The following is a 24,613-nucleotide window of genomic DNA, read 5'->3' as shown; positions in this document are numbered from 1 at the left end:
TTTTTTTTTTTTTAAATAAATTACTGCAAAGCTCATATACAATGCTCATATTTAAGAACTAAAGGACAATTTTACAGTTTGTGATCTTAAAGCTTGTAATGTTTTAATTTTATTAACTGTAAGTGTCAAGTAAAAACTACTTGGGAAATACAGAGAAACAAATGGGCTTGTTTTGCATTGGTTGTAATGTTCTATGGGAATTGTCACTCCATATTATATGATGACCAATCGAAACAACTGATAGAAATGTTAAAGAATGAATCATTACAAGACATGTTTCCACTACTGTCTGGGCAGAAAGTTATAAATGATCAACATGCCACTCCTAAACATGAAGCCAGAATCAAGATAGCAGTTAAAAGAAAGAAAGTAGGGTTACACTGGATTTGTCTGGCTATTGATATTAAAAAAAAAAAAAGAATTAATTCTTAATACATGCAAATCACATGCATCCAAAATTCTGAGACCAAAAAATAATAATAATAAAAAAAATTCTGTTTTAAACTCATCCTTAAATCTTGCTGCCGTTCTTTGGAATAATTATGTCCGAGTGCAGGTTTTCACTAATTATGATATATCTGCACTTTACCTAGAATGAAGACATTGATGAGAATACCAATCCGGCACCCAAACTGAAGAAAATTTGGGTGCTTTACAAGGCCATATTTCGGAACACATACATTCCAGACCTTTATGGTCGGCATCAATTAAAGTATCATGGCTTATAAGGGCAGACCATCATGGATACTGAATATCACATCAAAAACAGCAAGATTTGGCATAAAGTTTTACAAGCTTTGTGAATCTAAAACAAGATACATTTGGAATTTGGTTCTGTACACAGGGAAAGGAACAATGTTTGATCCAAAATACAATCAATACGGCGCTGCTATCTCATTGGTGCCAATTTTGATAGATGTTCTGCTGGATCAAGGTTACTGTGTAACTATAGACAATTTTTTTTACTTTGCCAGAACTATTTGACATCTTGCTGTAAAGACAGACTGACGCATATGGAACAGTACATCCCCAACCATCGTGGCATGCCTGAAGACTTTGGCAGAGCTAAATAACAGTGAGGTATGCTAAAGGGTAAAGTGCTTGCATTGAAATGGAAAGACAAGAAAGATGTTTGTCTTCTTAGCACTGTACATAATGCAGTTACAGTCACTGTACAGGCAAAAGGCAACAAGCAAGTTACAAAGTTTTGTGCTGTGATCGAATAAAACAACACAATGGGCGGTGTAGACCATGTGGATCAAGAATTAACTTTCTATCCCGTTATGCGGAGGGAACAAAAGAAATACTACAAAAAAGATATTTCGGCACCTGGTGGAACAGTGCATTTGGAATGCATTCGTCTTATACAAACAAAAATAGTGGGTGAAACTGTATCTCATGCAAACTTTACATGTCAACTTGTAGGACACTTCACTGCCGCATATCCACTGTCCAGACTACCGCTAAAGACACAGTCGACCCAGTGCATAGTGGATCAATCCAGAGTGTCTTATTGGTAGACGTTTTATTGATTATACATCTCCAACAGAAAAAAAAACAGAATCCAACTCGTACCTGTGCAGTGTGCTGTTCAAAAACTGATAAATCTGGAAAGAAAATCAAAAAAGAAACAAGCTGGTATTGTCCCTACTGGGACATTGGATTGTGTCTTACCCAATGCTTTAAGCTTTACCACACTAAGGACTCATTTTGAGATTATATACTGTTTTGGCATCATTACTAGTATTATTAATGTTATTATTTTTGTTATTCATTTCATAATATTTTATTCATCATTACTATTATTTGTATCATTATCACACTTTTGAGATTTAATAAAAATTTACTGCATATACTTGCGTTTAAGTTCTCCCGTGGATAAGTCGGGGCTTGATTTTACCGTATAATTTCCGGTTGTATAAGTTGAATGCGGAAAACTCACTATTGGTCCAAGAGATTATGATATGCTAGCGCCCACCTGAGAGAGTAACCACGGAGCACAGTGTTTTTTTTTTTTTTTTTTGTTTTTTTGTTTTTTTTTAAAATATATGCATTGTGCCTACGTTACCACATGGGAATTCCCGAACTATTCCGAAGCGACGTTTGCACTGTTTTATGTTTTTTGTATCTCACACCTTCATACACCTTTATCGTAAGAGCATCCCTTATCTACGATGGAGCGTTGGATCAGAAGAAAATATGAAGCTGGTTTTAAATTAAAAATCATTGAAGTGGCAAAAGAAATTGGTAACTGCGCTTCTGCAACAAAATCCGATGTGTCTGAGAAATTGGTGCGAGATTTGAGGAGGCAAAAAGATGTAAAAAAATAAAATAAAATTAAGTGTCGCAGTTTTGAACGGGCGTATAAGTCGGGGTCTGATTCTATGACCGACTTATATGCAAGTATATACGGTAATTTTTCATGACCAAAAAAGAAAAGCAACACTTTTTACATGTTTTTTTTAAATAAAATGCAACACTAAGGAAGTTAATGTAGTTTTATGCTTAGGTGATTTTTGTATTGTATGTTATGGTAATGAAGTGGAATTCTAAAATTAAATTTTCTTAACACATAAAGTTATGTTTAACAATGCTGAAATGACTTCATGTGGTTCTTTAAGGATTTTGAAGACAAGACAAAAATATGCACAAGATACTCACTGCTCCTTGATAGATTTCAATCTCCCTTTCAGTAAAATAAGGCAGCTGTTTGAAAGGGTTCACAGAAATAAGAACAGGACCAATATACGTCTATGAATGACATGATAAGGAAATTAATGCTAAAGTTTTTTTCACATAATGAACGCAAATTGTGAATGTGAATTTCCCCTTGGGATTAATAAAGTATCTATCTATCCAAATTTATATTTTTTTCTTTTTCATTAATATAACTCCATGATACACACAGCCAAAAAGCACCAGAAACAGGAGCTGCATCTTAAGACTTATTTAGACAAAGGGAAAAAACACACACACACACACACACACACACAAACAGGACACTTAAGATATAGGGTAGATAAATAAATAAAAAATTGTGAGAGATAGTACTGTAGATTACCCTAATTCTTTAAGAACTAAATTAGCTAATACATTTCCTATTGCTTTGATTTAGTAAAACCTTTTATGTTTGTGCAGACCTCTAAGCTGAATGATTCTTGCCAATCAATGCTGGGTTTTTGAGACAATTTTCATTTTCTTTAAAGTGCAACAACATCTGTAGTTACACAGGGACTTTCTTTTGAAAACCATTACAAAAAAGAAAAACATGGTTTCAAATATTGAAAGAATATTTATAATAAATCAGGATACAAATATGTAGTCATCCATGTATCTCTTCTTAAGGTTATCAACAATGGCATCGTCGTTGATTTTAGACAAAAGAACCATGTCATCCACTCCGCTCACTTTCACATTTTGGGTCTGCCAATGATATCGCTCCTTACTGCCCTGTAACAAAAAACAAACAAATAAATAAATAAATAAACAAAGTTAGCCACTCTAATGTGTGCATGATTCCCTTTAAGGTTACAGTTGGAAATGATACTGAAGCATGGCAGATATTGTTACACCATGTCCAGTATTTCCAACATTTTAAATAATGTGCCACAAATCCACCAAATCTACAAAGTAAGCTAAATTTTCACACACACATCCTTTACATGACTTTTGCTAAATTTACTGTGGGCAGTAACATTCCTCAATTATATTTTGCTCTGATGTATGCATACTGTATGTATTAAAACATACAGCTTTTAAAAAAAAGTTTTGCTTTCATGTTCAAAACTTGCATGATGTCTAAAACAAAAACAAAATATTCTCAAAAGAGCTGTTATATATCTTGTGATACATTAGGAAAAACATTGAGTAGAAACAAATTAGCAACAGCTGCAATGTGCAAATACACATTTTACCCATGTTATACAGTGTATGCCTTTTTAAATTTAGTCCTGCATTATACGTTTTTCAGGTGCATGTACCTGGTTCACAAAAATATCACAGTCGCTATTATCTGTGCAAACACAAAAACAAATCAACATAATATTTAATACACAGAAAAGACAACTCTTGTAGGTACAGTTATGAGAACAAAAACAAGATTTTGGTTTAAGTGCTCAAACATTACAGACCAACATGAAATAAACCTGGTAAACAGAAATAGTCTGGCAAGATATACATTCAAAGGGATACATAGAGCTTGCGGATTATAACATACAAAAGAGAATTTTAACATAACAAGTTGTTCAAAAAAATAACACCTGCGTTGAGCACACACATCGGACATTACATTTTTAAACAATTTATCAGGTTTAAATTAAATGCCAGTATATTTTTCTTTTCTAGACCCCTTATACATTTTTCTGACAGCCACAGCAAACCCAGAACCTAACCACTCTCCCAACACGTTTTAAATGCTTTTTTTCCTAAGTTTGTCTAGCTTAATCATAGATATTTTATTAGGGAAGACAACAATGTATACTTTTTACAATATCTTGGCACAATGAATCCACATTTTGGCACAGTGAAAGCACATTTTGTAGTTCTATGTATGGAACTACATTTCTACATGTAATTGAAAAAAATCTTTGAAACAAAAATAAATAAATACAGTAAATAAAGCTAATAAGTATTGTAGTGTTAGTATGAACACCAAGTTCTGGGAGAATGCACTTTAGTAACATGCCAGAGTTTTAAAAGGATTTGACAAATAGATAATTTTAAACAGCTTTTCATTACCCACTAATCTTCAGACTAGAAGAGGCAGCAATGAGTGCAAAACTGGCTTAAGGACACAAAACAAACTATGGGAACATCTATATATATATATATATATATATATATATATAATTCACTAAGTCCATGGCAAGCAAGACGCACGCAAGACAGAGCCCCGCCCACCAACAATTCACTAAGCAGCCGACCATGGCACGCAAGACAGAGACCATGGGATACGCACGACAGAGCCCTGCCCGCCAACTCTAACCCTCCTCCCGAGTCCACCCTCGCTCTCAAGGCACGCAGCACCTCACCAAACACAGCCTCAATCGCTTTCGTCTCTGCTACAGTTCACATGCACCTCTGAGCCACGTTGACTTTTCATTGTTCTTTTCGGTTCCGGCTGCTTTTCTATATATAATTCACCAAGTCGCCCCACCATGGGATACACACACACGCAATACAGAGCCCTGCCCGCCAACTCTAACCCTTCTTCTGCGTCATGCGGTACGCACGACAAAGCCCCGCCCACCAACTCTAGAACTTACTGTTGCCGGTTGCATTAACAAGCAACCTTTTTGGCGTCACATGCATGTACTTACTCCGACGACAAATATGACAGCTCTTCCTCACGAACAAGATTTCGAAAAACGGAACACCTACAACATTACCTTCACATTGTTTTCCTTTTATTTCTGAACCCGTTCAACAACTATGTGGCGACATCGACTTCACAACTGTGACTCCGGAACATCTCAGTACGCAAGCTATATTAAGCGTCACCAACGAAGACTCGCTACACCTTAATGAACAGGTACTGAAACTTATCCCTACCGACGAAGTAACTTTCACCAGCGTTGACTCCATCATCACAGACGATACCGCAGATCAAGTTTCATTCCCCGAAGAATTTCTTAGCAGTCTTTCTCCCACTGGCATGCCTCCGCATAAACTCAAACTTACAATTGGCTCAGTCGTTATGCTTCTCAGAAACCTCATGCCAGCAAGAAGTCTCTGTAAAGGCACTAGACTGACTGTTACTAGCATTCACCGCAATGTACTAGAGTGTAAAACAATCGCAGCTGCTACCTCACAAACTGTCCATATTCCCCGGATTTCCCTGACCCCATCAGATTCAAATTTGCCTTTTACGTTTACACGCAGACAATTTTCTGTTAGATTGGCCTTTGCAATGACAATTAATAAGGCACAGGGACAAACTTTCAAAAAGATATGCCTGTATCTGCCAAAACCAGTTTTCAGTCACGAACAATTGTATGTTGTACTCTCCAGAGTTCCATCTTTTCATTCACTCACAGTCGTATCCTCAAACCCACCCCATGTGGACAACTGTGTCTGTCAGGAAGTGTTCATCCATCAATAAATAATTATGCGGCGTATGGCTAGTTTTCTATAATAAAGAATGTCAAAAGTGAATGAGAGCATTTATATGCACTACCATATTCTTCAGGGATCTGCAATCTTTTCTAATCTCTACTATTCCATTCTGTCTTTTCCAATTGTTCTGTGGTGGCAATCTGTGCCACCACCACCACCTGATCAAGGCACCATGCAGCCACCTGTGATAATGGAATGAAGGAGTGTGTCTCAGCTGTCCACAAGAGCAACTTCATCAAATCCTATCTCATAAAGCCTGAAAACAAAGAGGAATGAATTAAGAACACGTATGTTGGATAAAATGCCCAGTTGGGGGGAGGGCGGTCTTTTGGCTTTGGAACCCCTGCAGATTGTTTTTTCTCTCCAGTCTAACTGGAGTTTTTTTTGTTTGTTTGTTTTTTGTCCTCCCGACAATCTGACCTTACCTTTTTATTTGTTACTTATTCTATATTATTATTGCCTAATATTAATTTTATTTCTTTTCTTGTAACTTAGTCTTTGACATCTTGTAAAACACTTTGAGGTACATTGTTTGTATGAAAATGCGCTATATAAATGTTGTTGCTGGTTTCAGAAATGCCATGTAAACCCTTATATCTATTATAGAAACAGGGATATTGGTCTCTGAGAAACTGAGTTAACACACAGATTTCTCCGTGAGTAACCTGGTTATGTGGCCATGTAAACACTTATCCAGGGTACAGTTACTGTAAGTAGTTTGTGCATGTCTGCTGCACTCTGCAGGGGTGCAGAAATCCAACGCCCGACTCGTCCGACATGGGTAAATTGACCATCGGACAAGTGTGGTTTTTCTGGTTTCAGTTGTCCGCAGAGAAGTGCAATTTTCTGGAGAAAAAAGAATTATATGTGCTGTGCAGGGCACATTTTTACCATTACTTTCAAATTTTAAACACTTGGGTACGTATCTCGTGCGGATATATATATATATATATATATATATATATATATATATATATACACACACACAGTATACATATCAGCACTCCAGACAAAATTTCACCTCAAAGAGCAAGTGACTGCTAAAAGAAAAAATAATTAGGCGCCAATAGCTTTGATTTAGATGACAAATAATCAAATGTGTAAAATATTAATCTTTCAGTCTCTTACTTTTCTAACTTTCATGTATTTGTGCCTAATTCTTTTTGTTTTGTGCATTACATCTTTCCCTTGTACTATTGAGTCCGTCTTGATGCTTTGAATAACAGAATGTCATAATAACTTTCACACTATGTACAGTCGTTAAGAACAGCATACTTTACTCAGGCTCTGAGACTGTGTCACTGAATATCAGTGTCAGAGGGCCATCCAGGGTAATTTGGTCTTCTTTTCCACTTGTTTGATGTGAGCCAGCAACCTTTGAAAATACATTTTGAAGAATTTTAGCCGTCCAGTGTTCATTTTGTAAGCAGCGGATGGGGAATTCTATTCCAGCAGAAAAATGTGTCCTAGTGGATCATGACAGGCAAAGAAATTTCTTTTTCGTCTATTTTTATAGAAATCAAACTATTTTATTCAAACTTGTTTAATCACTCATATGACACAGGTGAAATTTCAGTTCCATAACAAAGCCTTTCTTGTGGAAATGCTTTTTTCTCTTTCACAAAAAGAAAAAAAATATATGTTTATGAGCAAGGCATCACGTATGGCTTTAAAAAGTGTTAAATGTATTCAATGTATTCACATTATTTTAACAATTTCTCTTTTAAATGTCAACTGATGAATTATTAAATTATTATTAATATTTTACTAAAATCTTATTTTCCATGTTTCTTTGTTGATGAGCTACCATTAATAAAATTTATTGGTAACAGAATATATAGACTGCATGCCAAAACAACTGAAATAACAACTTACAAAGTGACATTTGTCAATACCATTTTAGCAAAGTTTACTGTCTACCTTCAAATCACAATGCACCCCTGTAAAACAACAATAGCACATAATACACCTGCAACCTTAAAACGTAGATTTCATGAGATCGATGTGTGTGAGAAAACAGCAGGCAGGCGGCTGAACATGCAAGTTTACTGAAACATAGCACAGCATTTTGCATGGAGCCAGCGTTAAATCAAAAGAGAAACGGCACAGAAAGATTCATGAACACAAGGAGATCCATGACAATCGCACCTCAGTACGTGTGTGCCAAATCAAAAGGAACAACTGAATTCCAGATTACATATATCTTCATAACAGGAGACTTACATGATGGGCAGATTAATTTCAAATGCTTTAAATGTCTTCCTTGCATTATGATGACCTGTTGCGTCATATTCAGCCCCTTCGTTCGTCATTCTGGCACAAGCATAACCAGCCTCTCCTTGAAATTCATCATTTGGAATAGGCGGTGGACGCATGTAGTTAGAAATATTTACACGCGCAGAGGACCCACCAATGCTTTCTCTGGGTTACATCAATACCATTTGCCGCACGCAGGGGCGATTCACATATAAAAAATGGCCTTTTACAACTGTTACAAAGTTTAAAGTTTCAATTATTTCATTTGTCACTGGCTATCAAAGCAGAAATGATAATTACCAAAGCCTATTTTTTGTTGCATTTCCAACCATTTTAGTTGCAGTCTGGAGCCCTGTAAATAATGGAGTTACTTTTAATAAAGTGGTATTGAATGGTGATTTCTGTTTTCGGCTGTGATATCGAACAGATACATTATCAAATATTGTGAATTTTCAATGGTATTAGTATTGACTACAAAGCTTTGGTATCATAATATCCCTATTCTCTGCAATGGAACTCAAAATACAGATCCCAAACCTTTGCAGTAAATTTACAGGCAATTCTATGTACATTCAGATCACATATTCAGCCAACATTTCTTATTAGTTTCCTCACTCACCCAATCTGAATAAATTTGCTTCATCCTTTGCAGTTGTAACGGAGTTATCAAAATGTATGCTTTGAATACAGATTTTCAAATCGTGTGTTTTCTGTAAACATCTGACTGAGTAACCTAATTTCTTAAAGTCTGCATGGTACAGTAAATTTCGTTTTTTATTAATCATAACCGTGGATACATTTGAAATAAGCTGCTCACCTATCCATCCATCCATCCATTTACCAACCCGCTGAATCCGAACACAGGGTCACGGGGGTCTGCTGGAGCCAATCCCAGCCAACACAGGGCACAAGGCAGGGACCAATCCCGGGCAGGGTGCCAACCCACCGCAGGACACACACAAACACACACCAAGCACACACTAGGGCCAATTTAGAATCACCAATCTACCTAACCTGCATGTCTTTGGACTGTGGGAGGAAACCGGAGTGCCCGGAGGAAACCCACGCAGACACGGGGAGAACATGCAAACTCCACGCAGGGAGGACCCGGGAATCAAACCCAGGTCCCCAGATCTCCCAACTGCGAGGCAGCAGCGCTACCCACTGCGCCACCGTGCCGTCCCCTGCTCACCTATAATTCGATATATTGCGTAATACCTAAAATGCTTAACCATTAAAAATGAGGAAGTGTCTTCTATGAAAATTAAAAAAAAAAAAAAAAAAATCCATTTAGTTTTTCCTAACATTCAGTTGCAGGATTCCACCACTGTATCAACTTAAACTCAGAATAAAATAATCACATCCACATACTTTACACAGTACTGACAAATAGAGATCATAACCGAACTTTGCCTGTCACATTACTGATACATCTTAAGGCTGAATTTCTGCATATAAAAATCTCTAAATCCACAAGCCATTTTTTGATAAATGTTTTTGCCACAGGTGAATTAAAAACCACAGTAATAAACCTGTTATGTATGGAAGCCCTGAACCACATAGTGAAAAAAAAAAAAATTAAGGGATAACGTAGAGATGTTTTCACGTAAGTATGGGATACTCCACGTACGTACACAATAATGTTAGATTAAAAAATTACAAAAGTGCGTTTCCGAAGTGATATTAAAATGCATCTAATGAGATAAATCCAAATCAGGCCACTTTCATTCCCACCGTTTTCAGACAAGAGACATTCCCTTGTCAAAAGACAAACTTAACCTAGTCAAATCCACTGGCAAACCTGGCACATCCATTGCACTGTGCAAAACAAACTGATATTTAACAGGCACTGGAGACTTAATATTGTTTATGTATACTAGTGCTGGGCGGTATGACCAAAAATTTATATCACAGTATTTTTCAAAATTATACCAGTTTCATGGTATTCAATGGTATTTTTTTCCCATGCATGAGTGGATGTTAACCACATTTTCCACTTCAATTACTGCAGTAGACTGACTAAGAATAACCTATTCCACGGTCATGAGAATTGTACATTGTACAAAAAAACATTTTAATGTTCACACAAGTATTAATACAGGTTTGCATGGCCCCATAAAGTGATAGTTTTGAAGGGCGTGGCACTAATGAAGAGAAGGAATCACATTGCATGACAGTTGCAGTCAAAATAGAGAACCTTTTTATTGATCAAATTTTTCAGACAACTTAAACTATAATTTTGACAACATTTTTCAACTATCCAAAGAGGCATTTAGACTTTGTAAAATATACAGAGGTGCTTGTCAAAAGTTGTATTGCACTGAACATGTCTTAGAAAAGGAATAGAGTAAACATTTTTTGTAAACCAACTACACTTTCTGTTAATGTTAACAATCTCTGTCCACTGACATGTTAGCTATACGAATTGTAATGGCGTTGGTTATCTCAATCCACCGCTTGCTTTTTTTGTCATATCTAGTACCTCTAGCAAACGCGTCTACAAGTGACGTCTGACTCAAGTATCCTCAGCTGTTTTTGTTTTACCTGAGGACGTGGAGGATGACAATCTTAGTTCCAAATATTCATGGTACTCCAAAGCATGTTTGCGGCTAAGGTGGTGCAGCAAATTGCTCGTGATACCGCCTCTGGTGACAACTTTAGCTCGACAGCATTTGCAGTAAATAGTTGTTTGGTCCACGTCCGACCTTTTTAAAGCCAAAGTATCTCCAGACAACAGACACGGCTCCTTTTCTCGGCAAAAGTTCTTCTGTGTCATCATGTTCAACTTTATTGTCTGCTACAGCTTCAGTTTCGGAATGTTCTGCCCATTTTCACCACGTAATACCTCCACTAACACATGTACTCCGTTGCATGCATGTTTAGCGGTGTAGCAGTGAAAAAGGTCCCCCCTTAAACAGTTTCCCGCTGTGCCACGTTCCGAACATTGTTTAGGCTATTTAAACTGGTATTGCGGTATAAGAAAAATCCATATCATGATAAAAATAAACGGTTTTCGGTATGAAACAGTATACCTCCCAGCACTAATTTATAGCACAATAATTATATACATACACATTTTTATTATATATACAGAGTATATATATATATATATATATATATATATATATATATATATATATATATATATATATATATATATATATATATATATATATATATACACACACACACACACACACACATACATACACAGTATATATACACATACATACACAGTATATATATTATTGTGAAAGGCTCTATATAGCACCCGACCCTGCACAGACTGACGCAGAGGCACGTACTTAAACAAGCAGACTTTTATTTCTCTTCAGCTGTGGGGCACGCCCTCCCTGTGTCCCACAGGCCCAACACAGTCCCAAAACACTCACAGCAATCATAACAACCCTTCTTCTGGCACCACCACTCCTCCTCCTCCTCCTCCCGACTCTGGCTCTCGAGTGGTGGTGGCTGGCCCTTTTTATAACCCACCCGGAAGCGTTCCAGGTGCTTGACCACCTGGTCCTAATTGCACTTCTGGGTGGGGCTGTAGATACGTCCAGCCGGGCTGTTGGAAGGAGACAGCCCCCAACCCTAGCGGCTACCCCGGGCCCCAACCAAGCTGTAGAGGACTCCATCTCCAATGAAGCCCTGCGGGAGGTTGGGGAATCAGCGTTGGCCAGGGAGGCTGCCACTAAGCGCCCCAGGGCAGGTATTGAGCTGTCCATGGCTGCTCCCCTGGAACATACACAGCAGGGGCGTCACAATATATTATACACATATTATATATATATATTATATATATATATGGAAGAGAAGGTCTGTGATACGGTTTGCATATTTGCAGCTGGAGATCCACAATGGGAGAAAATGAATCACGTATCATAGTTTTTATTCCTGAGCTTTCAGCCCCTACCAGAGGCCTTCATCAGAGGATAATGCTTAGACTTACAAGAATCAAAGGCAATATATAGCAAAAATTACGTAGTGGAGTTTGGGGTGGGGGGGTTTGCTAAGTCAGTGTGAACATTTTATTGGTTGTAAAGATTTTATTTATTATGAACATGTTCTTCTTAAGTTTGCATATGCTGGATTTATGTCCAAATGTCTGTTGATGGCGTTCTCATTTGATAGCCAAGATTCGGCCAGCTCTCTGGCACTTTAAGTACTGGCCTTAAATCTTACTTGTACATTGTCCCAGTTAAATGTATGTCCTGTTGATTTAGTATGCGTGTAGATCAGTGATCGTGAGTCCTTTCTTCTGACGGCGTTGCGATGTTCATGTATTCGTGTTAAGATTCTTTTTGATGTTTGTCCTATATATACCGCTGGGCAAGAACTGCATGGAATGCTATAAACTGCAGAATGCATTGCACAAATTTGGGTTTAGCCCAAACATATGTACATGGATCAGACTACCCTAGATTAGTCCAGAAGTGTCAGTTCATATTAACAACATTATTTCAGACTATTTCAAACTAGAAAACAGTACCTGACAACAATGTTCCCCATCACCATTGCTCTTTGCAATCGCCATTGGGTCACTGGCTGTTTATTTTCAAAATGCATCAGAGATAAATAGGATTTTCAGAGAAGGACTTGAACAGAAAATGTCATTACATGCAGATGGCATAGTACTGTATATAGCTGACCCACAAAATTCTGTGCCAGCAATTCTAAAAGCACTAGCAGATTTTCAACAAGATGTCTGGACTCAAAATTAATTTTTAGACTGGTTTCCTTCCCATTTATCTTAACAGATCAGTTTAATCAGTTTAAATATCTAGAGGTAAATGTATCACAAGTAAATATAAAGGTCTTTTTCAACAAAATGTTGCTGTCTGCATGGAAAAAATTAAGCATCTAAATAGATGGTCCATCCTCCATCTCACATTATCAAGTTGAATCAACACTGTTAAGATGAACATCCTTCCCAAGCTTCTTTTTCTATTTCAAACTATCCCCATATACATTAGCAAATCTTTTTTTAAGAAATTAGATTCAATCATTTACTTGAAATTGTAAACATCCACACATCCAATAATGGATAATGATCTATAATGACCTAAAGCAGAAGACAGCACGGCACTACCTAAGTTTCAATTTTATTACAGGTTGGCAAATAAAACTGTCCTAGGTATGACAATGGTAAACTGCATCTGGCCCTGCAAGTGCTACTCCAACTTGTATGGAGATCATGTGGGTTGCTGGCAGGACTGGCACTCCAACCACCATTAAAAAAAAAAAAAAGCTCTGAGACGAAAGACAGGACTCCTTACTCCCAGATGGGCTTAAAGTGGAGGACAAACAAACTGTAATTGCCTTTACTACACTATTGGCACGTAGATGTATCTTGCTCAACTGGAAGTATCCCAACTCTCCTATTCTAAGTCAGTGGGTAACTGATGTTATATACTATTTTAAACTGGAGAACATCAAATTCTCATTTACAGAATCTGTACAGAACTTTTTCAAAACCTGGCAGGATCTAATCAATATTTTAGAATAAGCTTTTAAAGCACTGAGGAAGCAGACTCTCTCCTCTTTTTTTGAACTCCACTTATCATTATTCACTTATTAATTCATCTACTTACTTATTTTTACTAGCTTTTAAGTTTTACTCTGCTGGCTTAGCTCTCTTTCTCAGGGGTGGGGGTTGATTTGCTTTCGATCTTATGTTTGTAAAAATTGATTTATTTGTATGAAATGTTGTGCGATTTTAATAAAAAAAAAAAAAAAACACAACACACAACACAGGACTCCTTTCCGCATCAGTAACTCTGCTGCAGACACCCATATGAACGCTGCTTGTATTATGGGTTGGCGGCCCTAGGAAGTCTCATCCCCGGAAAAGTCAAAACCATCACACCTGATGGGGATCAGAACTGGTGTGGTGCCGAGGCATCGTCCACTCAAGTCAGCACTCAGGTCCAAATTTGAGGCAGCCCATCCGGGTAGGCATGTGAAACATTTTGTCTCTCTGGCATGACAATCATTTTCCTCTGCCGTCAGAGGATCTTCGTAAACTCCTCAATTCAGTGGCAGCACTCACTGAGGTGCGCAGACAAGGTCCTGGCCAGATCTCTGTAGGTGGGTACACCTTTTATTGGTCTGGTCGCTCTGATGGCTGTCATACTCAGGGAGTTGCTGTTGCGGATCGGATCCTACCGATGGTGTTCAATGTCACTCATTTCAACAAGCATATTATGAGACTCAGATTAACGCACTCTCCGAGTGTCTTGTCTGTTTGCCTCAGTGTATGTTCTGACTGAAATGAGTGAAGTCTCAGTGAGGGAGACATTTTTATTCATAATTTTGAGCAGTGGTTGATAGGTGCCTGTGAGGTGACACTCCTTTGGTCATGTGTGACTTCACTGCAACCACTGGCATTGATGGGCTGACTATGAGGATTGTGTCGGTCCCTAAAGGTCTGGTGACTGTGGTGAAAGTGGCTCCATGTTTCTTGAATTTTGTAAAAGGTCAGAGGCTGTGGATCGCTGGATCCTGGTTCCAACTTCCTGAGCCACATTGTTGGACTTGATACTCCAATATTGGTGGTGCGGAGATCAAAAACTTTCTTCTGGGCAGACGCTGTAGGCTCTTACAAAACTGCAGGGAGTACAGAAGAGCCCAGTTTGTGAATTCTGACCACAGACTTGTGTTGCTACTCTGAAGATCCAGCTTAGATCCAGTAGGAGACCACCTACTAGAAAAATGAGGCAGGACCTGGACAGACTTCAAGATCAGGCCGTTTCTAACGAGTCTGCACACAGTTTGTGTGAGGAACTTAGAGTTGGTTGCGGCTACTGATCCTAATGTGATGTGGGAAACCTTCTGGGACAAGACTCTTAAGGTTGCTGAGGGTTGTGTTGGTGTTATCAGTGTTCCCAGAAGGAGGTGTTTCATCTCACAGAGAACCCTGGATATCATCAACAGGGGGCGCAGCACACAGCTTGATAGCAACTTCGGCCTGTACTAGGAACTGAGGACAGCTGCAAGGGCTAGGAGGGCAGATAAGGAGGAGTTTGTTAGACTGTGTCACTTACACAGAGATTCGTCTATGGTCTAGTGACCCACGTTCCGCTTACAGATGAACCGAAACATTACACACATCCGAATTTGCTGATGGATCGGTCCTTACGGATGACACTGCAATTGTGACCCGCTGGGATGGCTACTTTGAGCAGCTGTTTAAAGCTGATCCTTTGGGCAGGACGTTGGATATCTCTGGGTCCGTGGTTCTTGAGGCTAATCGTCGAAATAGCTGCGAATCACCCAATCTCACGGATCTTCCACAGGTGGTGAACCAGCTTAGGGTAGGTAAGGTTGCAGCGATCTGTGGTATCCGGCGTGAACTTGTCCAGGCTGGTGGTAAGGCTGTCCTCCTGGCATTGCAAGCAATCCTTGCTTCCATTTGGGAGTTGGGAATCACCCCAACTGAATGGAAAACAGGACTTGTTGTCCCTAACTGGAAAGGGAAGGGTGGTCGCCTGGATTGCAGCAATTGCAGGGGGTTAACACTGATCTCAGGATTCATGATCACTTGCTCACCTACCAGCACCCAGAGCAGTCTGGTTTTATGCCTAAGAAGTCTACCATCGACCACATGCTGGCACTGAGGGTTCTCAAGGAGCACAAACACGAATATGGCAGTTTCTTTGCAGCCTTTGTCGATTTTCATAAAGCTTCCAACTCAGTTGATCAAGCTGCCCTGCGGAACATCCTGAAACATTGCTGGATCCCCTCAAAGTTGCTGGATATTATAGCTGGCCTGTACACTGGTACAGTGATTACTGTGCAGAGTGGAGGCAGAACTTATGCATTTTTCCCCAGTTGATTCTGGGGTTTGTCACCAGTGTGCTCTTGCCCCTACGCTGTTCAATGCTTGCATGGACTGGGTGTTGGGCAGGGACATGGGGTCCAGCGGCTGTGGGGCATCTTTTGGTGAAGAAACATTCACTGATCTTGACATTGCAAACATCACAGCATCGTCAGCAGAATCAATGGAGGCTCTGAGAGACTGAGCAAGGAGTCTGTCTGTTCTTGCAAGTGTCCTCGATAAAAACCAAGATCCAGGCCTTTAATGACCTCTTGGGTATAGCCATCAGTAGCATGTCTGTCTGCAGAGAGCGTGTCAACCTCGTAAAAGGTTTATTTACCTCGGCAGGACCACGGGTCTCCCTGGGGGTTTGCCAACCAGGATCACAAGCTGTTTCGTCGTGCGGTGGACGCGGCAACGCATTGTACCAGTGCCTGCTCACGAACCTGACCTGTGGCAAACATACAAGCCTTTGAACTTTCTTTTCTCCCATATGGCAATTGGTGGTGGATGATGCTTAAAAACTGACCTTACTTCTTTTGGTTATGGTTTCTAACACCAAATTTATACAAATAAGCAAATCTCAAGGTCAGCTAATATAAGACAATTTCTCTCTATCATTTATATCTGTCCTTTATCCCCAAGCAAGGTAGGACTGTATTATGGATTGCTTGGGAGTACTGATATTTATGACACACTTTCCTCCATGGTGGATGATTTCTTGTTCAATAATTACGATTTTGTTGATAACCAATAGTAGCTAAAGGAGCAATTAAGGATTTTACTATTGGTTACTCTACTGGTTTAGGTATGAAACCTCATTAATGGAATCATGACCTAAAGCAGGGGTCCTCAATCATAGTCCTGGAGGGCCGCAGTGGCTGCAGGTTTTTGTACTAACCCGGCTGCTTAATTAGAAAGCAATTCTTGCCAATAATTTAATTTCACGGCTTGTTAGTACTTCAACTCTGCTATGTCAGGTCATTTGCATATCCTAGATTTTCTTCCCTTTTCTAAGGATATAATTCAAATGATTTGAAGGCTAAAATGGAGGAGTAATTCTCAGTCCTTCACATTTTTTCTCTTCACTTTCCTTCCAAGTATTTAATTAAACCCAATAGTGCATGATAAATACACACAGGAGTAAATGGTAGCAAGCTAAATGGAGAAATGCTGGTCTCTTGTCATTTGCATGTTATTGCTAATTAGGAGCAATTAAAAACCAAGAATACAGCTGTTTAAGACTAAAATAAGCAATAAGGGTTCAAAATCTTAACGGGCAAGACAACTAAAGTGAAGCAGAAGTGTTACTTGAGCAATAAGTGCTTCTTATTAAGCAATTGGGTTGGAGCAAAAACCTGCAGCCACTGCGGCTCTCCAGGACTGTGACTGAGGACTCCTGACCTAAAGGAACAATTGTCTACTTTTGAAGAAATATCCCCATGTATGTTGGGCCCTGAAATTGAAGCTTTGATCTCTACTATAAGATCAGAATTAAATTTCCGGCTATTGCAAAGGCAACATTTGAGATAAACTGTTCAAAGGCCAAATGTTATATTTCAGGTGCCAAAACATGTAACTTTCCGGAATTCAAAGGATAGAGCGCAGTTCTTTCAAAGCCAAAGCAATTTCTACAAAATTGAAGTATAATATTAATTGGCCACATGAAACTGTGTTGCAATTTTAAAGCTTTTATTTTGATAAATACTGCATTTTATAATGAAGGTGAAGGGTAATAGGATCCCAAAGTGAGAACAAAAGCATTGAAACTTACAAAATATGCTCATTTTTCAAAAGTGTTTTCAAGTATTGATCTGTGTCTTTATACTGGACACATTTTTCTTGAATTACAACTGAACTTAGCCTTTCTTGGGAATTTAGCCCTACTCTGGTTCAGTCAGTCATTTTGTGATTCATATATTATTTATAAATAATTTCACTAAAACTTACAAAAATTGTTAGATTTAGCAATTTTTAACTTTGGTAAATACAAGATAGAAAACACACAGGTATTGTTCTAAGGTATGTAACATAAAAAATTCACATTACAATTCTGATCCAGAAGGCTATCAGCCCATCATATAACAACTGCCAGATTTTCTGTAAAGAAACATATTTATAAGGGTATGTAACTAGAAATGCAGTATGGTCATTTCCATGGAAAAAAGTCTGAAACATCTTAGAAACTCCCCCTAAATATAAGAAATAGTTTCACTGGGGCAGACAGTGTATGTTATAAAAAGAAATAACACATTCGATAAAAACTCACAAGCTAACTTCAATTTTTTTTTTTTTTTTTTTTTTTAACATGGAAGTAACCTTTACCCGATTTTTCCTTTAGCAAACAAATATTTAATAGATGGTAATATAAACAGTAAGGGATGTTCTTAGTTCTTTTATGTGTTAATTGTCTGGCATCATAATTTGATCGTTCTTAGAATTCAATTATGATGTTCTCCCCCTCCTTTGTAAATCCTACAGGTTACGCTTACCTACTATGATACTAAAATTGCCACAAGAATATAATTAGAGAAAAAATTAAAATCTAAAAATGAAACACAAATGAGAGGTTGTTGTCCTAAAAAAACACGTATACACACCCATTCTGAATATGCTAATTACAGTGGGAAGGAAACTGACAGGAACTTGAAATTGCTGTTATAAAACAAAACAGTAGTAAAATATACACTGCTAAAACATTCTCACAGTCTTACCTGCATTATTTCAAAAAATATCCAGACTCAAAATGAATTTGAACAAAACTGTGCCTTTTCCATTGAATTCTCTAGCAAACATTAGATTGGACATTTTCTCTTTTATAAATGCAGATCAGTTTAAATACCTAGGGGTAAACATCACAAGTAAATATAGAGCTCTTTTTTAACAAAATTTTGCTGTCTGCTTGGAAAAACTTAAACAAGACGTGCATAGATGGTCTACCCTTCATCTTACTTTAGCAGGGAGAACTAACACTACTTAGATGAATATCCCCCCTAAGGTTTCGTTTCTATTTCAAAACATCCCTATTCACATTAACAAATTATTTTTTTAAGAAATTAGATTTAATCATAACTTAATTTACTTGGAATTCGAAATATTCATGCATCCAAAGGGGCGACCCTACAACAACCTAAATCAAAAGGTGGCATGGCGCTACCTTATTTTCAATTTTATTACTGGGCATCAAATATACAAGCTAGAAAAACTTTGACATTGACACATTCCAGGTCACAATCTTAGATCTTCTAATAGTAGTCTGCTTATTATTTCAAGAGCCAATCATAAAAGAAGTGGTGAGACAGCCTTCTGCTGTCATGCACCAAAAATGTGGAATACTTCACCAATAGAGATAAGCCAGGCTAACCCTATAGATTAAAAAAAAAAATCCTAAAATCCTGCTTTTTTAAATTGCCATTTTCATAATTACAATTTAGTTCCCCTAATAAAGAAGATATCCATAGAATTATCACACTACTCAATGAATTTGTAGTCTTTATTAATCTTTACCTTTCTCGGTTCTCTTTTCTGGTTCTTCTGTGGTAATATTTTGCAACACCACTATCACCTGTGATTTTTGAATGAAAGCAGATACCCCAACCTGTAATGAGACCCACTGTGTTCAATTCTCTAAGGCAAAGCCTTAAAAGAAAAAATACAGAACTACTTAAAAGAACATTTATGTTAAGACAAAAGGTCCAGTGAGGACTAGGTGCTCTTTTGGCCTGGAACCCTAACAGATTGTTTTTTCTCCAGCTTGAGTTTTTTTCTGTTCACCCTAGCCAATTGACCTTATAATTGGACTATCATTTAGAGACTTAAAGAAACAATTTTGTACATATGGACTCTGTTTCTCTTAATTATGGATCTATTGTATGTAAGTGTACATTATTTATATTTTACATACTATTTATTAGTAATATGTCTCATGCAATTTTAATTTGTTTTTCTTTGTATGTATATACTTGACATCTTGGAAAGCACTTTGAGCTACATCGTTTGTATGAAAATATGCTATAGAATTAAATGTTGTTCTACTGACAGTGAAATAGTGAATCCTTATAATCTGCACATAACGGTGCTGTGGAGTTGGTTGAGTGTAAGGTTAAATTTAAGTAAATATTTATTTACTCTTGTGCATAATGCCATAGGGAACTTCATTTTTAGATAACTGTTTTTCTTGCTTGCATTTTATAGTTTTACAGTTATGAAGATCATTTAATTTACCTGTTACAACTTAAAGCAACAGGAGGACTGATGTACAAATACACTCTTTTTTTCGTGGCAGAGGATATCCTATAATGGGACAATAGTTACAGCTGTTCTCAAAGCTACAAGAGTACTGTGGACAGTCCGGATGTGCGAATGTGGACAAGACTACTGGGATAAAATCATACATGGATGTTAAATGACCAAGACTGGCTGTCCAGTCTTTGATTGCGTTGGCTAACATTTTTCTGTATTGGTGAAAGACTACAGCTTCTGCTGAGAAGACAACCGATTTTAGAAATGTGCACTTGTCAAAAAACAATAGAAAAAATCAGCACTAATGGCAAGATACCAAACACCTTGTCCAGTGTTTCTGAGAAAAACCAAGCCATCAGTAAGCCAGTGCATTCTGTGCTTTACGACCATGCTCTGAGAGAGAGAGATTAGATAGATAGATACTTTATTAATCCTCAAGGGGAAATTCACATACTCCAGCAGCAGCATACTGATAAAAACAATATTAAAGAGCAATAAAAACGCAGTGCAAATCATTAAAAAAAAAAAATGCAAGGTGGAGAGTGCAAGGCAGGTATAATAGACAATAATCTTGTATAGTGTTAACGTTTACCCCCCCCCCCCGGGTGGAACAGAAGAGTTGCATAGTGTGGGGGAGGAACTATCTCCTCAGTGTGTCAGTGGAGCAGGACAGGGACAGCAGTCTGTCGCTGAAGCTGTTCCACTAGTTTGGAGATGATACTGTTTAGTGGATGCAGTGGATTCTCCATGACTGACAGGAGCCTGCTGAGTGCCCGTCGCTCTGCCATGGATGTCAAGCTGTCCAGCTCCAAACCTACAATAGAGCCTGCCTATTGTACACCAGTCTCCCACGAGGAAAGCAAATTAATGCACAGTATCAAATATAAAAAACAAAATGAATTTTAAGAATATGTTCTGAAAACAAAGATCTCTAGAACTAATTGGTCAAAAACATATACCCTGCTGCTTTATTATTTATTTATTATTGTGCTTGCCGAGGTTGTATTATAAATATAACAATGTGGTTAGAAAATTGTTATTTTATTTCCAGATCTTGCTTTTCTGTTAAAAAGGTCAGGAGCAGAAATTACGTAAATAGAGTACAAAAAAATCAAGTTGATTAGATTTGAAAAGTAAACAGCTAAGACCAAGAATGTGTTTCTTATAAACAATTGGTACCCCTTAACTCACTTCACCTCTGAAGCCATTACAGCCAAAAATACTGAATTCAACTGAAGATACTGTATGTGACTAAACAGTACTGTTTCAGATTAGGGTTTTAGAAATTCAAGAATTAGTGCTAATAAATAGCCAAAGCACAATTAACAATTGCTACTTAATCAATGCAATCATGCAGAACTTAAATGTTAACCTTGAGTTTAAAAGAGATAAGATCTACTATAGGACTGCTTCAAAATTTGTTATAGGAAAACTGTATCACTCCCTGCATGCATTGTTTCAGGAAATGTAAATAAAAGAGGAGGAAATCAAACCACTGATTTCTAAAATGAAACTAAGCACTTGACCTTTTGATATGACTGTAACCAAATTAACGAAAAACAATTTAAATACTCGTAGTGCCCATAATTAATAAATTTTGACTACATGCCACCTAAATGGAACTGTTTCTGATGCTTTAAAAGTACTAACTCACATACCTTTATGAAGAGAACAAGTTTATCCACAACGTTATTTAATAATCCTTGACATTTTTCAAGCATACATCTTCCTTCTAAAGTGCTTGAAGATATGGTAAACTGAAAATTCCAGTCTCACCTCAAACACTGGAAACTATTTTAAAACATTTTTGTTTGACTTCCTCCTTACTCACAGCATAGCAAATGGCTAACCTCACATTGAAAATATCCTATGATTCAGTAAACCATTAATAATAATAATATATTTTAGACATACACACAGTTTCTGACTGTTCAGCCACTGTACAATAGATGCCTAAATTATGTTGGACTGCAACTACATCTTGTTTAACTTTATACTTACCAAATAGTTTTCTGTAGGTAAAGAAAGGAAAATGCTATAGTAATATACCATTATTACTTTTTTATACTTATTTTCACTTGTTTGTGGATGTCATTCTGATGGAGGTAACAATTTAAAACCATGCAACGGGTAAAACCTCAGCACCACACTAGTTAGAAGGGAAGGGACATTAAAATGCCAAGTGTAGTTTTAATAAGTATTAATTTTCCAGAATAGTGTAGTGCATTTTCTTGACTGAATTTTTTTTTTCCCTTGTTGTCTTGTGATTTTAAGTTTAAATAAATAGATAAATTACAACTGCATCAATTAACTACTGTAAACATTTCCATACATCAATCAGTAATTTAAAAATTCTTTCTAAAGGATCATTGCTAGCACTATGAAGTACAACCATATCACTGATAATTATTGGTCTCCATTAAAGGTTTGAGTAGACTTTGCTCATACCACATAGATACGTCAGTGGTTCCAGTCTCTTGTATCTAACACAAGCTCTTATTGCACGTTTTGAAATCATTAAAAGCAGATATGACTAAAATGAAAAATGCCAAATAAATATACTGTGAGAGATACAGCATTTACCAACAGGGCCTGCAAACTCTGAAAAAATCTTCCTGCTAGTTTAAAGGATCGTTTGAGGATTTAAATTCTGTTACAACACTTGCTATTTTAGCACCACAAACCCTATCAGAGATGCTGAGTCAGCTTTTGAAACTTCAAAATGAAACACACTGATCTGTGATTAAGCTGAAATGTTAGTGGGTTTTTTTGTGTTTTTAAAAGAGAGATTGCAGTTAAAATCTTACACTAGATATTTGTTTCATTTACAAAGACATACAATTATGATGCAGTTTGTCAATTTGAGATTCCAGTTTTTTAAAAATGTATATAACTATTGTTGGCTAAATATACAGTGTGCTAAATACCAAAATATTAAAAAGATTATTGTTATTTAAGTACTGTAGATTTTAAAATAGTACGTTAATCATTTGCTAAACAAAAGCTATTAGTTTCATTTACTATAGCTAATTAAATAAAACTATATTGCTCTCACATATTTGTTTTTAAAATGTTGCATTCTTCTTTTTCTTCTAAAAAAAGTACTTGAGCAACACCGTTGTCAGGAATGGTATCATTGCATTCCTCAGAGATATTACCGTTGAAAGTCAATATGGTACCTAACACATGTAGATTTAAATGTTAGGTATAATGTTAAATTTGAAAATAGTGGTCAGTTTTTCAAGGTAATCACATAAACCCCTATATTTTAACAATAGTTTACCATTACGTTCAAACTGTGAGCATTGTTGTCAATGTACTAAATGTACTGATGCCAACGTTTCTCCATTGAGACTGTTTTTTTTTTCCCCAAATAATCACTAAATCTGAATATACTGTATATGTCACACATAAGTCATATTTAATTGGATTACCACAGGCAAAAAAGGAGAATGATTTAGTCCAAAATACAGCATATTGACATTGTGCAAGCTGTAAAGTCCCCTAAAAATAATACCTACATTCTCTGCTTATACAGATGATACACATTTCATAAATAAAAATAAAACAAAACAGTAGAACAACCTAAATTTAACAGCAAATAATCTGGAACTACGAGTTCTACGTCAGTATTCAGATCCTTATTTTAAACTGGAGTTATTGTTCTTTAGCTTCAAATGTGATACTAAAAGCAGTTTCATTCAGCATATTTATTTTAACACAGTAATGTCTCAATTAAAGGCTTTTTAAAAATTTATGTTCTACAGCTTTTTAAATAAAATGATTCAAAGAACACCTGGGGTTATAATGATACTGTACTGGGATTTTTCTGAGGGCTGATGACTTGAGTATGGGTTTATTAACATTGCTTAAGCATTTAAGTAAGCAGGCAGGCCAAGTCTGTTGCAATAGCACTTTTCTTCATTTAAAGCAAAACTCAAAACAGTTTAACTTGATGCATGGAGCTTGTAGGCAGCATTTATTGAGCTTGTTTAAAGCTACTGCATCTGTGCTATTCCAGGAGACAGAGTTTGAATCCCAGCCTTGTCACGGTATGTTTCCCTCTAGAGTATGCTGGTTTATCTTAAAGATGTGTGTGCCAGTTTAAATGGGCACTGTACAGTGGTCATGCCTGAGTGAGTTTGGGAAGTCTGGCCTGCAATGAGCCCTTTCCAAGGCTGG

General features: G+C 37.2%; 1 protein-coding gene across 1 annotated transcript in view; it reads right to left on the bottom strand.

Moving 5' to 3' along the window:
• Positions 1–24,613, bottom strand: part of myo1eb (myosin IEb) — a 99,605-nt gene that overhangs the window by 73,256 nt on the left and 1,736 nt on the right. The window contains exons 2-3 of the mRNA XM_028793949.2: positions 3,313–3,450; positions 2,662–2,751 (exon numbers count right to left, since the gene is read on the bottom strand). Coding sequence (XP_028649782.1) covers positions 2,662–2,751; positions 3,313–3,450 — 228 coding nt within the window. The remainder of the gene's footprint in view (positions 1–2,661; positions 2,752–3,312; positions 3,451–24,613) is intronic.

The sequence above is a fragment of the Erpetoichthys calabaricus genome, chromosome 2, assembly GCF_900747795.2.
Source record: "Erpetoichthys calabaricus chromosome 2, fErpCal1.3, whole genome shotgun sequence".
Lineage (NCBI taxonomy): Eukaryota > Metazoa > Chordata > Cladistia > Polypteriformes > Polypteridae > Erpetoichthys > Erpetoichthys calabaricus.
The sequence above is the reverse complement of the archived record's forward strand: the minus strand, read 5'-3'. Positions and strand labels throughout refer to the sequence as shown.